This window comes from Gopherus flavomarginatus, chromosome 2 (assembly GCF_025201925.1).
Source record: "Gopherus flavomarginatus isolate rGopFla2 chromosome 2, rGopFla2.mat.asm, whole genome shotgun sequence".
NCBI classification, from domain to species: Eukaryota; Metazoa; Chordata; order Testudines; family Testudinidae; genus Gopherus; species Gopherus flavomarginatus.
This window is the reverse complement of record NC_066618.1, coordinates 287,899,697-287,919,243: the sequence shown is the minus strand read 5'-3', so window position 1 is coordinate 287,919,243 and position 19,547 is coordinate 287,899,697. Positions and strand designations below refer to the sequence as shown.

Here is a 19,547-nt window from a genome sequence, read left to right as displayed (position 1 = left end):
TGCAATGACTATATCATCTTAAAGCGCTCCTTTTGTACCTCGATCATCAAGGGGCCCCACTGGTTGTTTAGCAGGCTTCCTGCTTCTGATGTAGTTTAAAAACATTTTGTTATTACCTTTGGAGTTTTTGGCTAGCCGTTCTTCAAACTCCTCTTTGGCTTTTCTTATAATACTCTTGCACTTAATTTGGCAGTCTCTATGATCCTTTCTATTTGCCTCACTAGGATTTGACTTCCACTTTTTAAAGGAAGTCTTTTTATTTCTCACTGCTTCTTTTGCATGGTTGTTAAGCCATGGTGGCTCTTTTTTAGTTCTTTTATTGTGTTTCTTAATTTGGGGTATATGTTGAAGTTTGGCCTCTATTATGGTGTCTTTAAAAAGCGCCCATGCACCTTGCAGGGATTTCACTTTAGTCACTGTACCTTTTAACTTCTGTTTAACTAACTCCTTCATTTTTGCATAGTTCCCCCTTTTGAATTTAAATGTCATAGTGTTGGGCTGTTGAGATGTTCTTCCCACCACAGGGATGTTGAATGTTATTGTATTATGGTCACTATTTCCAAGTGATCCTGCTATAGTTACCTCTTGGACCAGTTCCTGCGCTCCACTCAGGATTAAATCTAGAGTTGCCTCTCCCCTTGTGGGTTCCCATACCAGCTGCTCCATGAAGAAGTTATTTAAAGTATCGAGAAATTTTATCTCTGCATTTCGTCCTGAAGTGAAATGTTCCCAGTCAATATGGGGATAATTGAAATCCCCCACTATTATTGGGCTCTTAATTTTGATATTATCTCTAATTTTTCTTAGCATTTCATCATCACTATTACTGTCCTGGTCAGGTGGTCGATAATAGATACCTAATGTTATATTTTTATTAGAGCTTGAAATTTCTATCCATAGAGATTCTATGGAACATGTGGATTCGCTTAAGATTTTTACTTCATTTGAATCTACATTTTCTTTCATGTATAGTGCCACTCCCCCCTCCTTGCATGACCTGTTCCGTCCTTCCGATATATTTTGTACCCTGGAATGATTGTGTCCCATTGATTGCTCTCAGTCCACCAGGTTTCTGTGATGCCTATTATATCAATATCCTCCTTTATCACACGGCACTCTAGTTCACCCATCTTATTATTTAGACTTCTAGCATTTGTGTACACGCACTTTAAACCCTTGTCCCTGTTTATTTGTCTGCCCTTTTCTGATGTGTCAGATTCTTTTTTATTTCAGTGTTTCTCATCTGGTCTGGCCCAAACTTTATCCTCTTCCATCCTCTTCTCCTGATTAAAACCTAGAGAATCTTTATCAATATATTCTCCTCTAACAGAAGTCTCTGTCCAATCCACGTGCTCTTCTGCAGCAATCGGCTTTCTCCCATCTCCTAGTTTAAAAACTGCTCTGCAATCTTTTTAATGTTAAGTGCCAGCAGTCTGGATCCACTTTGCTTTAGGTGGAGCCCATCCTTCCTGCATGGGCTCCCCCTATCCCCAAAGTTTCCTCAGTTCTTAATAATTCTAAACCCCTCCTCTGTACACCATAGTCTCATCCACACATTGAGACTCTGAAGCTCTGCCTGCCTACCTGGCCCCGTGTGTGGAACAGGAACCATTTCTGAGAATGCTACCATAGAGGTCCTGGATTCCAGTCTCTTTCCTAGCAGCCTAAATTTGGCATCCAGGATTTCTCTCCTACCCTTCCGTATGTCATTGGTACCTACATGTACGACGACCATCGGCTCCTCCCCAGCACTACACATAAGTCTATCTAGATGCCTCGAGAGATCCGCAACCTTCGCACCAGGCAGGCAAGTCACCATATGGTTCTCCCAGTCATCACAAACCCAGCTAACTGTGTTTCTAATGATCGAATCTCTCATTACTAACACCTGCCTTTTCCTAATGACTGGAGTTCCCTCCCCCAGAAAGGTAACCTCAGTGTGAGAGGATACCCCAACATCATCTGGAAGGAGGGTCCCAACTATGGGAAGGTATCCCTCTGCTCCCGTTGACTGCTCCACTTCCCTGGGCCTTTCATCCTCCTCAACAGTGCAGGGGTTGTATGACCTGAGGTGGGACAATTCTACAGTGTCCTGGAAAGCCTCATCAACATACCTCTCTGCCTCCCATAGCTCCTCCAGTTCTGCCACCCTGGCTTCCAAAGGCCGTATGCGGTATGCTTGTGATAATTCTTTCAGAGGGTTGCTTTGTACTAAATTATATACTTTCAATACATAAATGTGTCCCAGGTGCTCTGTAAATCAACAAATTGCAAGATACTAGCCATTTAACCTATCACAGGAAATCAAACTGTTATAGATAGGATCGATTTCTGAATACATCAGAGACTGAAACATATTCTGCTACCAGCAGTAAAATGCAGAAAATTACACGTTGAAAAGCTATAACAGACACTGTTTTGCATATAGTCCATATTGATACACCCTGAAAATGCATGACTGCTGACGCCTAACAATGTAAATTTAAAACACTGAGCCCTACAAACAAAATGTCAGCAATTAAATTTTAGTACAACTTTGAAATACCATCATCTGCAAATCAATGCATTAATGAAACTTTAACATTAAAATTCCCAAAACACAAAGACATTGCTGCTTACCAGCCTAAGAAACATTTTTCTGATTTTATGCTTAGTGGCAGCTATGGATTCAAGTACAGAGTATCAGGAACAATCTTCCTGACGTATATTAAGTTGCAAAATTGTTTCCAAGGATATGCAAATGGTTGAGGTGAAAACTATAGCTGGTCAGGAAAAAGCTTTGATGGAATTGTTTTTTGAGGTAAAATGCAATTCCTTTGAAATAAAAATGCCTTGGAAAGTCATGTTGATTTTACCAAAATTTCATTTAGAAAAAATAAAAAAATAAAAAAGAAATTTCCAACAATGTCAAAACATTTTGGTTTTTCATTTTGAAATGACTTGTCATTTAATTTTTTTATATTTTGCATTGTATATTATATAACACATTTTAAAAAGTCAGAATCAAATAAAAATTTTCCCATCATTCTTAAACCTTTTTTGAGTTGTCCTTAGAGGGGAATTTCAAAATTTTCAGGTTTCACTCCAATCTGAAATGAAGCAAATTTTTAAATCTTATAAACCTTAGTGAAATGGAATGTTCACCCTCTGCACAGTTCATGAAGTATGGATATTTAAAAGTAGACTGAAAAGTACAGTAGTAAACATACCGGATGGTATGATCCTATATCAGCAGGGGAATGAAAAGGATGATTTATATTTCTAATATCTAAATCTACTAGATGAAGAGGGTGGTGCGGGAGGGGTAGGAAGAGGCTACTGCTTAAGGCAAGGATGCTGAAACATTTTCATTGCATGGACTGTATTACTTTACTTTTCAATTTAAGCAAATGCTGTAGTTGCTATATGCATGCTAAGTGGTCACAAACTGAATGGAAGGAGGTCTTCATCACTGTGATTTGCTGGTGGTGGGAATGTGGTCTGACAGACTCTCTCTATAAAGATGTGGACCACACTATATAATCATCACTGATAAAAGTTTGCGGGGAACACAAAAATTAGAGGAGTGGTAAAGAATGAAGAAGAAAAAATAATGATTCAGAGCAATTTGGATTGCTTGGTAAACTGGGCTGAAGCAAGCAATACGCATTATAACTATTACGATAATCATACTTACAGGATGGGGGGGACTCTATCCTGGGAAGCAATGACTCTGAAAAAGATTTAGGGGTCATGGCAGATAATGAGCCACACACAAGATCCCAGTGCAACACTGTGGCCAAAAGGGCTAATGCTATCCTGAGATGCATAAACAGGGGAATCTCGGCAGAAGAGTGGAGAGGTTGTTTTACCTCTGTATTTGGCACTGGTAAGACTGCTCCTGGAATACTTAAAGGATTAGAAAACAAACCTTATAGTGACAGTGATCCATCCCCTGTAATCCAGTCACATGGTCTGCCAGAGAGGTTTAGGGACACCCAAAGCATGGGATGCATCCCTGATTATCTTGGCTAATAGCCATTGATGGACCTATCCTCCATGAACTCACCTAAGTCTTTTTTTTAACCCATTTATACTTTTGACCTTCACAACATCCCATGACAATGAGTTCCACAGGCTGATTTGGGCTGTCTGAATAAGTACTTTCTTATGCTTGTTTTAAACCTACTGCCTATTAATTTCATTGGGTGAGCCCTGGATCTTGTGCTATGGAAGGAGTAAAAAATACTTCCTTATTCACCTTCTCCACACCATTCACCATTTTACAGACCTCTATTATACCCCCTTAGTCTTCTTTTCTCTAACGTGAATAGTCCCAGTCTTTTTAATCTCTTTTCATACGCAAGCCGTTCCATACCCCTAATAATTTTGTTGCTCTTCTCTGTACTTTTTCTACTTCTAATATATCTTTCTTGAGATGGGGCGACCAGAACTGTGAGCACTATTCAAGGCGTGGGCATACCATGGATTTGCATAGCGGAATTATGATATTTTTTGTCTATTTTCTAACCCTTTCCTAACATTTCCTTACATTCTGTTAGGGTTTTGTTTGTTTGTTTTTTGACTGCTGCTGCACATTAAGTGGATATTTTCAAAGATCTACCCACGATGACTCCAAGATCTCTTTCTTGAGTGGTAACAGCCAAGTAGGCCCCATCATTTTGTATATATAGTTGAGATTATGTTTTCCAATGTGTACTACTTTCACTTATCAACACTGGTCCATTTTCTAAAATGCAATGCTGTATAGACAAAGCAGTAGTTACTATCTGAGTAGTATCTACTATCAGAATGAAACAAAGCATTATAGTGAAACACAATATATGATACATTATTTCTTAAAAATGTCCTTGTGGCTTGAAGGACTGATTTGAAGACATTAACATTTACTGGGAATCTAGGATCTAAGATCTACTACATTTACAAAATTTGTAAAACGGGTAAAATATGATGCCTGGCCATCTTATCTCCTTCTGAGGCAACAAAATCCAAGGATTTGAAATTTAAAATTAAATTTCTTCTCATTGAATACATTTTAGTCATATTTTCTAAACATTTCAGTGCCTGCATGCTCTTGCATAGTTTAAAATGATCTGGACAAACTGGAGAAATGGTCTGAAGTAAATAGGATGAAATTCATTGAAGACAAATGCAAAGTACTCCACTTAGGAAGGAACAATCAGTTGTACACATAGAAAATGGGAAATGACTGTCTAGGAAGGAGTACTGAGGAAAAGGATCGGGGGGTCATAGTGAATCACAAGTTAAATGTGAGTCAACAGTGTAACGCCGTTGCAAAAAAGCGAACATCATTCTGGGATGTATTAGCTGGAGCGATATAAGCAAGACACGAGAAGTAATTCTCCTGCTCTACTCTGCGCTGATTAGGCCTCAACTGGAGTATTGTATCCAGTTCTGGGCACCACATTACAGGAAAGATGTGGACAAATTGGAGAAAATCCAGAGTAGAGCAACAAAAATGACTAAAAGTCTAGAAAACATGACCTATGAGAGAAGATTGAAAAAAAATTGGGTTTGTGTAGTCTGGAAAAGAAAAGACAGAGGGGACATAACAGTTTTCAAGTACATAAAAGATTGTCACACGAAGAGAGAAAAATTGTTCTTCTTAACCACTGAGGATAACACAAGAAGCAATGGGCTTCAATTGAAGCAAGGGAGGTTTCGGTTGGACATTAGGAAAAACTTCCTAACTGTCCAGGGAGTTAAGCACTGGAATAAATTGCTTAGAGAAATTGTGGAATCTCCATCACTGGAGATTTTTAAGAGCATGTTAGACAAACACCTGTAAGGGATGGTCTTGATAATATTTATTCTTGCCATGAGTGCAGGGGACTGGACTAGATGACCTCTCAAGATCCCTTCCAATCCTATGATTCTATGAAAAAGCCATATGGCATGTAGGTTTATGCAAACTAGTTTACTCTCTATGGCTTTCACAGTTTAAATTATTAATTCTTTTCTTGACAAACTTCCACCACAGGTTGGAATATGATGGATATGGCACCCAAGAAGAACCTTTTAAGAGGAATAAATCACTGTATCCGTATCACATATATCAACAAACAATTCTACAAATACTTTTTTTTGAAGTTTCTAGGAGACATGGGGAAAATCGAAATAGTTCTATAAATTTTTAAGAGCTTTGAAATCTGAGAAAAATTAAGCATTTTGTTTTGTTTACAAGCATTAATCATTCTCTCCTGACAGAAAACTTTAAAGTAGATAGTAAACCTTTAGTGCTGTTGGACAGGTAACAAACATATACCCTTTTTCGGCAATCTTGTCACATAATCTGAATTTTAGTAACAAACCTCATTCTCAGGCATGTTAATTCTCTGCAGCATCTGTCACTGCTATGAATGGTTGATCATAAGTACCTCTGTAGTCATCTCAATGCTATTAAGCAGATGGCAGTGCTAAATCTGAATGATGTAGTACATCTCCCTAGTGGACTTTGTTTCCATATACTACCATTAGTCTACAATTCCTCAGTGATAAATCTTATGTATTCTAGAGAACATTAAATAGTGAGCTGACAGTGGCAATTGATTTATTACCAGTAGTTTGCTTTTGCCCTATTATTGTCTTTGCAAACACTTGTGTAGATCATGTATGAAGCTTCCAAGGCATAAAGGCCATTGGCCTAATATTTTCTTTAATGTTTTAGAGATTTAATATTTTAATGTAATTTGTCTTCAGAGTGAACATGTTTAAACTCTGGTCTACAGATCTGAAATAATTCCCTGTTAAAATTCTCCTTTTTTCTCCATTATATTCTAATCTGTGGATTTTCATGATAAAATGTTCTAGTATTAACATTAGGCCATTAAAACAGCAACTTCGTTTGACCATAAATCTAAGTAAAAGATTATTGCCTGATGTATGGTTTTGAGAAGTATTATTTGTAATTCAATTTTGTTTCATATATATCACACACACACACACACACACGTACAAAAAAATAAAAAAGATACTTGTGTGCCAAGCACAAATGAATACAATAATATTGTATTATTGTTTTAGCAGTATTTAACTTCTGCAGTTCAATTTATATTTAAACAGATCATTTATGCTATATACAGCAGTATATGTTAAATTATTATGTATCTATGTAGTGCAGCTTTCATGAAGAAATTACTAAATGCATAATGTAAAAGCTGCCTGCAGAAAAGCTATATTGTATGGCATATGGCAACATTAATTTTAGTCTTTTTGCTTTCCTTAGCTTGGCATTGAAAATCTACCATGAGTGTTCATAGTTTTTGACAGTTTCCATTATACTCTGGTCTTTAGGTAGAGCTGGCTGAATGACAATTTCACAAATATTTACTATTCTCAATTTTCAAAAGCTAAGCAACAATGTTTCATAAACTCATTTCATCTTTCTTACTATGACTGGACTGCTTTAGCACTATTTGTTCAATTAGCCTTACTAATTTGTATGGGTGTAATTTCTATCTAATATTATCCCCTAAATGTTAAGTGCTGCATGGGAATTTCATCATGTATTTCCCACAGAAATTAATGGAGCTGGCTGGCTAAATCCAGCACACTTCAGAGTTATCTATTTGAAGACTATCATAATTGCCAAAGATAGCTCCTTTGAAAGCCCACCAAAATGCACTCAATTATTTGTGAATTTACTCTATAAACAAATTATTTGTAGATGATGCAACATTTTAGTATCCAAAATGGAAACACTCCCCACAGATATTGTACTTGATTGCTTGGACACTACTATGTGTAAGAATTGGAGAGACATCTCAGATTTAGTCTTCTCCTCTCTGGTATTAGAGTGAAAGTTTTTTAAATAAAACTCAAAGTTGATAGGTACCAGCAGTCACACAAAAGTGATTCTCAGTGATGACATCTGACTACCAAACAAAATGCCATTAATAAAACTTAAAATGGGCATCACTTTCAGTCTCCCAGTTGGAGGTTGGCTACTATATAACAGTATTGGTGGCTGGAGAGAAAAGGAGGTTAGGTTGTATAGAGAGGAAGAGCAGCTTCTCATGAAGGCAAGTGAAGATTCAACTACCCATCCACCTACAATATTTAGACCACGGTATCTGAATGTCATATCATTCCCTTCAACCCCTATCAGTTACAGATATCCTGGGGAGACAGTAAGGAGGATGTGAAAGTACGAAATGGTGCCATGCTAGGGGAGAGCTCTATCCAGTTGCACTGGATGCCCGAAAATGGAGAACAAACTACAAAAATGTACTACTGCACTTCACATTTGAGATGGACTTGGGTGAGACAGTGAGCTATTCATTCCACTGCAAGAACATTCTCTTTAACTAGCACTGTACTATTTTGTTTCACATAAGAAAACTATCTGACTCAACCTAGAATACCAAAATTACCACTACTCTGAGATGTACAACAAATACACTAAAAAGTCATTATTTTGCAAATCAGGAATCCTAAGACTGAACAACATCAAACAGATGAAACATCTGTAATTTCCCCTGAGTAGTAGAAGCGCACATACAGTGGGGTACATTTCAAAACTTTAGTCTGTTTCTAGAGATATTTCCAGTTCCAGTGGCATTTCTCATTTTAAGTATACAGAATATCTCTGAAATTTGCAATATTTTAAAATCAGTATGAACTTTTTAAGCATGCCACGTACCCACGGTACTAGAAAAAAGGAAAATGTAGTCCTAACTGTTGACTAAGTTTAAAGAGGCCGATTAACCTAATTTGTGCTTTCACATTATTTTAGGGGTACTTAAAATAAGCAAACCTTGCTTTTACATGCTAATCAAAAAGTGACCCATTTTAAACATGCGGACCTATTCTTCATTCAGATACGTCAAGGTTTTTTTCAACTTATAACGAGGGAAAAGTATCAAAAAGATTTTTTACGATACTATAGCATCACAATTCTCTTTTGTTTCACATAATTTGTGTGACACCAATGATAGATATTTAGATATATTCCAGTGTTACAATCATCTCTCAGTAGTTACAAATGACATTACAATATTTTCTGTTCTTTGATCATCAGATTAAAAACTGTCGTGTGTTGCTCAGATGGTTTGGCTAATGAAATTCTGAAATATCTTTGCAAAAAATAAGAGCTGGGATTGTGTGAGCAATACTACATGAAGCAAATTCATATCCCCTTCCCTTTCACCATGAACTACCCCTATTGTTTATAAAAACAGCAAAATAAGCAAGTAAATAAGTCATTCTTTTAAAAAGTTTATCGAATTTGGAGTCTAGTGAACATAACTGGAACAATACCCCAGATGCAACATAAAACAACTACCTAATAAAGTTCTTCTACCCTGGTGAAGCTCAATAACAATACATTATGGCTAGTAATCAGTACTTTGCATATGAATTACATGTTGTGTTTCATTTTCTTGGAAAATTGATTTTTGATCATCATCATTCAGAGGACCACCAAAATTTGTAAAAGATAAAAAAAAGTTCATAACAGATCTTGTTTAAAACCTGACAAAAAGGAAAACAAATTCAAATAATCATTTTTTTAAGTTTTAGTCTAGTCCAGTATTTTCATTGTGCTATTTGAAAGCATAGGCTGCAACAGCAAATAAAACCTATTACTAACATTAAAAGCAACAAAGCAAAATAGAACTACCAATATTACAAGTAAAAATTTGAAGACTTTTTTGACCAGTATCTGTACTAAAAAAGTCATGTTAACTGCTGCTATTTTCTAAACGTAGTATGCAAGATAGACACATCCCCCAGAGTTCTTAATGCTTCTGGTATGCACATCAGTTTTCAGAAATTTACAAAACCTTTTCAGGTGGGAGACACCATGAATAAAGATTAATCTTTTCTGGTTGTCAAAAACATCATAAAAAACCAATCTAAGTGAAAATAGTGAAATTAAAACTTTCCATAGATTTTTCACTTTGAGCGGTTTGCCTGGTTTTGAGATCTTTCTTCCCTCACAAAGACTTAAATCATTCCTGACAAACAGAATGGCAAAATATTCCTCAGTTGCCAGCTGGGAAAGTGTTTTTCCTCCTCAACTGTGTTGTGAAATCAGGCTTCTTTAGTATTTTAGATTTTGCAGCACTGTTATAATGCATTTAAGTAAAAGTTGTCTTTAACTTGTTTACTGGTAGGTGAGATATATTGTCAGTTTGAGCAGCACACTCCCTATCCTTAGAAATATTGTAAAGGACATCTTACCCATGAGAAAAATCTTTTAAAGTCAATCACCATGGATAATGAATGCAGGAACATAAAACCACAATATCTGCATACTCGGCATGGTCAGCACAATGAGCTCAACCAAATAAACCAAATCAATCAAATAAAAAGTTCCCTAAAATTGTTTTATCAAAATCTATTTGTACTAAACGAGTTACACATATTATCCTTTGATTCTTGAAATTTTTCGAAGCCAAGCTCCAACAAGCTAAAAAGTGAGTAAAAATTCCTTTTCTTTCAAGTATATACTGTTCAGGCACTTTATAATGCCACTGTCAATCAAGTTTCTGAATAATGTCATCTAGTAAAATTTGCCATTCTTTCAATACCTCTTCTCCTTGTTTACTGGGTTCCATTCGAACCCTTTTGGTGGCAATTTGTCTTTTGTACATACCTGATAGCAGAGAAGAATATCAGACTGCAGATTGTTGCTAACAACCCTCTTGCATAATATTTACGCTGTTTAAGATTAGATATAAAAGGAATTCATTGGTACTGAAAGTAAAATTAGCTATTTGACTGCAGGAGTTTTCTGCTATAAATAAAGTGGGGCTTGATACTTACCTTTGTGCCTGGGTGCTATAGCTGTTATCATAGGAGTCGTAGCCCTGCTCATCATAAGCAGTGCCATATCCATCATCATATTCCTGAAAAATATAACAGAAAAGTAATGTTAAAATGTAAAAAACACACTTCAGAACTGAAAGAAATATGTTAATTATAAATGTGAACAACTATCCACTGAAATCTAAATTTATGCAACAAGATGTAAACCATGGAACTATAAAATCTTAATATACTTAATACACACCAATTCTATCTAAGAGGCAACATAAATCTAAGACCTAAGATTTATGTAGTTACTTCGGATTTAAGTTTAAGATCTTGGTGGCAACCAATTTTGCACTTTTAAGAGATATTAGCATGTTGAATAAAAATGGCTACTTACCACAAAGTAACTGTGGTTCTTCAAGGGTGCTGCCTCTGCATATTCACACCTGTGGTATGTCTGGAGCCACAGACCTTCAAGAAAGCAGTGTCAGTTTGGGACCTTTTGTGGCAACAAACTTTGGACACAAGGTTATAAAAAGGCTATGGAACTCCAGTTGCCTTAGTTCTTTTCCCTAAACTCAAGAATCCTGTAAGAGTATAATTCTGAAGAAGAGAGAGGCTGACAGGCAGTGCAATTATGCAGAGATAACACCCTTAAGAACCAGAGTTACTAACGTGAGTAACCATTTGTACTTCTTGAAGTAGCCTCTGCATAGTCCCACTTGTGGGAGTTTAGTAAATGGCATAACCCCATGAAGAAGGGCAGAGATCTAATTAAACAAGAATTGTAGAACTGCCCTCCCAAAACCAGCATCAGACCTAGATCCCAGATTGAGAGAGCAGTGTTGTATGAAAGTTTATACAGAAGTCCAGGCAGGACCCTACCAGATGTTTATAATGAAAAAAATACAGAGGTACCCCCCGTGATATTGGCATATGCCTAGTAGAGTGAAATCTAGAACTGTAAAGATCTGACCTTAGATAATTTACAACATGACTCAATGCAAAGCCTAATCCATTTAAACAGATGGTGACTGGAAATGATATTCCCTTTACATTGATCCCTCGAGGTTACAAAATTGTTGATATTCTAAAGGCCTCAATTTTACCCAAATAACTCAAAGCCCTCTCTTGCCATAGAAGGTATATAAGCCTAGTTCCCCCAGGTAAGCTTTGAAAAGATACTTGGGAGACTGATGATCTGATTCAGATGAAATTAAGACATCAGATTTGGAATAAATTTGAGATAAAAATACAGGGTAACTCTCTTGTAGATGTAATTGTGACTAAAAATGGTGCTTTTAGTGTCAAGTGGAATAAAGAACACTGTCATAAGATCTCCAACTGTACAATGTTGTCATCACAACACTAAGGTTCCTTGATGGAATAGGTTCTCAACTCTGATGAGAAAACACCAGACCCTTTCAGGAATCTTTTGATGACTGAAAACAATAGAAACATCCACTGGGAGATAATATAGTAAGATTATAGATAGATGCACCTTGATAGAATACAATACGAGGGGAAACAAACACCAAGTACAATAAATATTTCAAAATCAATTATATGGGCATGGGTCATGGAGACATTATCTGATTACCTTTGAGAAAACATCTTCTGAAATGAACAATTCAACACAGATGCCTTTCTAGAATGTAGCAGAGCCTCCTCTATTTCCACAGTGCATTCCACATCAGAAGTAGTCAACGTATTATTGTCAAAGGAATGGAGATGAAGTAACTCCAGATTGGTAAAATAGAGAAAATAGCCTTTCTGTGATAGCAGGTCTGATGATGAATGTAGAAGACCTAGGAACTTCGTGTACCAATACTGTCTAGCTCAACTAAGGCAACTAGTATAATTTTCGAGAATGTCTTGCATCTTTTTATTACCATTGGAATAGTTGGAAAGGCATCAAAAAATCCCTTGCTCCAGTTCAGCAAGAATATGTCTGTGATAGTCTATCCATCACTGTCTGTTTCAAGGAACACTCACACTGTTCTTGCAGCCAGCAACTGAGAGTCTGTTGCCATATTCTCTGTCAGTTAGATCTGCTGACAAGTATCAGAGGGGTAGCCGTGTTAGTCTGGATCTGTAAAAGCAGTAAAGAGTCCTGTGGCACCTTATAGATTAACAGAACTAGACTGCTGAGTTCCATTTGATGGGCCAGACTCTCATCCGACACTGCCATTGCTTCCTGGCATTATTGGTAACTAGCACCTCATTATTCATTAACGTAATATTTAGCCATCATGTTAACAACATAGCCCTGACTCAATGCCAGAAAGGATTTGAGGCAACCTAATATACATTACATGTATACGGCACTTGGTCACCTCCCCCAGATTCTACCAATTTTGAACTCTCAGCTTCAGAGATAAGCTCTCCAACTCAAACTGGATGTATCTGTGATGATCACAATGGCTGGGGATAGAGGATCAAAATGAACTTCCTATATTATATTGGTTGGGAGCTTCCACCAAAGGAGAGTCCTAAGGAATTTTGGAAATCAACTCAGATAACCCATATTGGCTACATTAGGAGGGAATGTTTTGCTGAACAGTTGGCCCTGAGGGGCGTGGGGTAAGGGAAGGGTCATAAGACAAAGAAAAGTGGGTTTTGCTTGAAACCTAGCATATCTAAACCTTCTTAAAAGGAACAATGCCATAATGTGCTCCAAGTACGAAACAGTGCTAGCAAACTGACTTCACCACAAGGAAGACAGAATGCTGGATAAGTATGGCAGGTTCAACAGAGTGCAGAGAGAGGCTTGGTTCCATAAGTTGCTAGCCCAATTGCCTTAATAGGGTGTAACTGGCATGGCCAATACTACCGTTTCCTATCCCATCCTGGTTGGCAGCTTTGTGTGTTACTATATTTAGTATCTGGATAACTTCTCTTTAAATATAATCTTCTTCCAAAAATGTTAGTATATTATTTACTAGCTTTGGGTTTCATTGAACCTTCCAGTCTCTGAACAGGTATTGGACTATTCTGTTTTGATGTGTTCACTTTACAGAACGCAAAGAATGATAAACAAAGGTTACTTCCCTATAACTCACAGTTCCTTGAGATGATAACATATTCACACTTACAGGTATTGTGTCACCAGGTGGCCTAACTGGAGAACCTCCTCCAAGCAGTGTGCGCTAAGGAGTACATGCCTTGCCTCTTTCCCTTGGCATTTCCAAAAGCTTTACAAGAGGACGCTGGGCCTCTACACTCTCAATTCCTTCCATTGCTAACTCAGAGTGACCATAATAGGACTCTGAGAAAGAGGGGGAGACAGGAGGGAAGTGTGAATATGCGGTCATATTGAAGAACTTGTGTTACAACAAAGTAACCTTCATTTCTTCTTCTTCGAGTGGCTCTGCATATTATCTTCTATGGGCAATTTGACAAGCAGTGCTGAAAACCCAGGAGGTGGGAACAAAGTCAAAATTAAATAATGACTGAAGCACTGCTCTACCAAATTTGGCATTCACTCTTCAAGCCAGATCCAGAGCATAACATTGAGTGAATGCATGCACTGACTTCCAGGTAGCAGTTCCTAGCTGGAACATGTTTAAGACAAGCAAAAGATGCCTCTACAGCCATGCAGAATGAGACCATAAAACACAGAAAGCACAGGATTTTCTGCTAATTTGTAGCACTAAATGACACATAGTTTAACCCATCTGGAAATAGTCTGAGCAGACACACTGATTCCTATTTTTCTTAGCATAACAAACAAAAAACCTAGAAGAACTTTGAAAACTCTGTTATATTTAAATAACACGGAAGAATACTTCTAGCATATAAAGTACATAACACAAATTTCCCTTTATTAGTGTGAGGCTTTGGGGAAAAAACACTGGTAAAATTGTCTGGTCGATAGGAAACTTGGACACCACTTTTGGCAAAACATAGGGATCAGGTCTAATAGCTATCTTATCTTTACGAAAAACTATAACTGGCAAGTCAGCCATCAGGGATAGAGTTTGCTCACCCTTCTGGCTGGCGTTATAAAAATGATGAAGATCTCTTTAATAGATATACAAAATAAAGAATATTCTATCAGAGGTTAAAAAGGTACCCTCATAAGCACAGATAAAACCAGATTAAGATCTCAGCATGGGACTGGATACTTTAAAGGATGATACACATTAAATATCCCTTCATAAACCTTTTAACAGAATAACATGCAAAGAGTGATCTACCATCAATCAAAGCATGGTAAAATAAAACAGCTGCCAGGAGAACCTTTAAGGAAGAATCAGATAATCCTTCAGATTTTAAGTGCATTAAATATTCCAAAATACAGGATATGAAGGTGAAACTGCACAATCACATTTTCCTGCATTCATGCAACAAAATGTAGCCCATTCTAAATAGTAATATTTCTAATAGACAATTTTCTAGAATTAAGCAGCACATTTTGAACCAAAGAGGAATATTACTGTTCAAGACTAGCCAAGGTCCAATACCAGGTACTAAGATGAAGCGACTGAGGATCTGGATGAAGGATCCTGCCTAGTTGCTAAGATAAGAGATCTGGAGTCAGAGGAAGACACAGGTACACTCTGACTAACAGCTGAAGAAAAAGCTTATGCTACTGCTGTCTTGGCTAAGCTGTGGCAATCAAATATCACTTTTTTCCTGTCCTGATGTTTCCCCTTCACTACTTTCTGAATCAATGGAAAAGGAGGAAGGGCATACTCTTTCCCAGTGTAGAAGGACTCTCCCCCTCTGCTCTTGAACAGAGGAAAGGACACTTTTTATTGATCCTTTTACAAACAGGTCTACCTCAGGCCGATCTCAACAGGAAAAGATGTTTCATGTTACTCTATCCTTCGGGGACCACTCATGAATTTGAGAACTGTTCCTGCTGACAATCTGCTAGCACACTGCTTTCCCCTTCTAAATTCAGGACAACCAGAAAGATCTCAAAGCATGCATAAATCTCATAATCTGAATGTTTCACCACATAACTGGAAAGAATGAGGACTCCTTTGGTTTGTTCATGTATTGTCTGTTGATTGTATTGTCTGTTGTAGCAATTGTATTGTCTGTTGATACGTGAACAACCTTTTCTTTTATATGAAGGAAAGATCTGAAGGCCAAACAAATAGTTCTTAATACCAACACGTTATGAACAAGCTCTTTTCATGAAAATACCAGTGACTCTGAATTGTAATCCAGCCTCAAAATGGGCTCTCAATCCACTGTTGGATACATCCGACATTGTGGTGACCGATGAAGGGGGACTGAACAGAATACCTCAAAGAACATGATTTGTCTGTTTACCAATTCAGTGAATTCAGAATCCATAAGACTTTGGAAGGCGATCACTTTCTGGGATTGGCAAGCTCAAATTTGGAAAACCACTTGTTCTATTTGTAGAAACATGTCCTCTGGAAGAAAAGCCTTCCCTGCTACTGACTCCAGTTTAGAACCTATAAAAATAGTTCTCTGAGTTGAACAGAGATATGATAGGATGACATTGAGATGCAGACCCAGATGCGAAAAGAGGGAGATTGTAAATGTGATGTAGCAGCTTTTAGCCACCAATCATCCAAATATGAGTAAACAAAAATACCCTGTTTTCTCAGATGTATCACTACCATAGAAAGGCACTTTGAAAAGATTATTGGTGCTGTGGAGAGGTCAAGCAGGAACACTTTGTATTGGAAATGGCATCCCAACACCAGGAAATGCAGGTATTGTCAATGATTGTGCTGGATGAAAATAAGCATCCTTTAAACAGAGAGTGATAAACCAATCCATCATTGTAAATGAAGGAATTATGGAGGCCAGGTTTAACATGGGGGACTTCAACTATCCAGATATATGTTGGGAAAATAACACCGCGGGGCACAGACTATCCAATAAGTTCCTGGACTGCATTGCAGACAACTTTTTATTTCAGAAAGTTGAAAAAGCTACTAGGGGGGAAGCTGTTCTAGACTTGATTTTAACAAATAGGGAGGAACTTGTTGAGAATTTGAAAGTAGAAGGAAGCTTGGGTGAAAGTGATCATGAAATCATAGAATTTGCAATTCTAAGGAAGGGTAGAAGGGAGTACAGCAGAATAGAGACAATGGATTTCAGGAAGGCAGATTTTGGTAAGCTCAGAGAGCTGATAGGCAAGGTCCCATGGGAATTAAGACTGAGGGGAAAAACAACTGAGGAAAGTTGGCAGTTTTTCAAAGGGACGCTATTAAGGGCCCAAAAGCAAGTTATTCTGATGGTTAGGAAAAATAGAAAATGTGGCAAAAGACCACCTTGGCTTACCCTTGAGATCTTGCGTGACCTACAAAATAAAAAGGCGTCATATAAAAAATGGAAACTAGGTCAGATCACGAAGGATGAATATAGGCAAATAACACAGGAATGCAGAGGCAAGATTAGAAAAGCAAAGGCACAAAATGAACTCAAACTAGCTATGGGAATAAAGGGAAACAAGAAGACTTTTTATCAATACATTAGAAGCAAGAGGAAGACTAAGGACCGGGTAGGCCCACTGCTCAATGAGGAGGGGGAAACAGTAACGGGAGACTTGGAAATGGCAGAGATGCTTAATGACTTCTTTGTTTCGGTCTTCACTGAGAAGTCTGAAGGAATGTCTAGTATAGTGAATGCTTACGGGAAGAGGGTAGGTTTAGAAGAGAAAATAAGGAAAGAGCAAGTAAAAAATCACTTAGAAAAGTTAGATGCCTGCAAGTCACCAGGGCCTGATGAAATGCATCCTAGAATACTCAAGGAGTTAATAGAAGAGGTATCTGAGCCTCTAGCTATTATCTTTGGGAAATCATGGCAGACGGGGGAGATTCCAGAAGACTGGAAAGGGGCAAATATAGTGCCCATCTATAAAAAGGGAAATAAAAACAACCCTGGAAACTACAGACCAGTTAGTTTAACTTCTGTGCCAGGGAAGATAATGGAGCAGGTAATCAAAGAAATCATCTGCAAACACTTGGAAGGTGGTAAGGTGAGAGGGAATAGCCAGCATGGATTTGTAAAGAACAAATCGTGTCAAACTAATCTGATAGCGTTCTTTGATAGGATAACGAGCCTTGTGGATAAGGGAGAAGCGGTGGGTGTGATATACCTAGACTTTAGTAAGGCATTTGATACAGTCTCGCATGATATTCTTATAGATAACCTAGGAAAGTACAATTTAGATGGGGCTACTATAAGGTGGGTGCATAACTGGCTGGATAACCGTACTCAGAGAGTAGTTGTTAATGGCTCCCAATCCTGCTGGAAAGGTATAACAAGTGGGGTTCCGTAGGGGTCTGTTTTGGGACCGGTTCTGTTCAATATCTTCATCAACGATTTAGATGTTGGCATAGAAAGTACGCTTATTAAGTTTGCGGACGATACCAAACTGGGAGGGATTGCAACTGCTTTGGAGGACAGGGTCAAAATTCAAAATGATCTGGACAAATTGGAGAAATGGTCTGAGGTAAACAGGATGAAGTTTAATAAAGATAAATGCAAAGTGCTCCACTTAGGAAGGAACAATCAGTTTCACACATACAGAATGGGAAGAGACTGTCTAGGAAGGAGTATGGCAGAAAGAGATCTAGGGGTCATAGTGGACCACAAGCTTAATATGAGTCAACAGTGTGATACTGTTGCAAAAAAAGCAAACATGATTCTGGGATGCATTAACAGGTGTGTTGTAAACAAGACACGAGAAGTCATTCTTCCGCTTTACTCTGCGCTGGTTAGGCCTCAACTGGAGTATTATGTCCAGTTCTGGGTACCACATTTCAAGAAAGATGTGGAGAAATTGGAGAGGGTCCAGAGAAGAGCAACAAGAATGATTAAAGGTCTTGAGAACATGACCTATGAAGGAAGGCTGAAGAAATTGGGTTTGTTTAGTTTGGAAAAGAGAAGACTGAGAGGGGACATGATAGCAGTTTTCAGGTACCTAAAAGGGTGTCATCAGGAGGAGGGAGAAAACTTGTTCACCTTAGCCTCCAATGATAGAACAAGAAGCAATGGGCTTAAACTGCAGCAAGGGAGATTTAGATTGGACATTAGGAAAAAGTTCCTAACTGTCAGAGTAGTTAAACACTGGAATAGATTGCCTAGGGAAGTTGTGGAATCTCCATCTCTGGAGATATTTAAGAGTAGGTTAGATAAATGTCTATTAGGGATGATCTAGACAGTATTTGGTCCTGCCATGAGGGCAGGGGACTGGACTCGATGACCTCTCGAGGTCCCTTCCAGCCCTAGAGTTTATGAGTCTATGAGTCTATATGTAATTAGAATGTCTGGGAGGATCTGTTAAGTTTTCTTAAATCTAAAATTAGGCAGAAACCCCCACATTTTTTTTCTATACCAGGAAATATCTTGAATGGAACCCTAACCCCACAGATGTTTGAGTACCTCTTTAACAGCTCCTGTCTAAAGCAGCTTTTGAACTTCCATATGTAGAATAACTTTGTGAGAAGGTTACCTGAAAAGGGAAGGATAGGGACAGCCATGCAAACTGAACAGCATAGGCTCCGTTTGTAATTTTAGTACCCATACATCCTATGTAATCAGCCTCCAATAAACTGCTGATGAATTGGGCTAGTCTGTCCCCAAATAAAAGAAGAAATGGATACTTGCTGATAGGAGCATGACTGTCAAGCCTCACATCAAATGTGAGACCTGGTGTTAAAGGAAGATGAAGAGGGAACAGATTGTCTCATAGATCTACATCTGAAAGGCCTCATTTTATGCTTGGTCTCAAATGAAGATGGAGGTTGCTGGTGCAGTTGCCGACATCAGATTTG

At 37.9% G+C, this 19,547-nt stretch overlaps 1 protein-coding gene across 1 annotated transcript in view; it reads right to left on the bottom strand.

Annotated features, from left to right (window-relative positions):
* Nucleotides 1-19,547, bottom strand: part of KHDRBS3 (KH RNA binding domain containing, signal transduction associated 3) — a 196,153-nt gene that overhangs the window by 22,548 nt on the left and 154,058 nt on the right. The window contains exon 5 of the mRNA XM_050939797.1: nt 10,789-10,871. Coding sequence (XP_050795754.1) covers nt 10,789-10,871 — 83 coding nt within the window. The remainder of the gene's footprint in view (nt 1-10,788; nt 10,872-19,547) is intronic.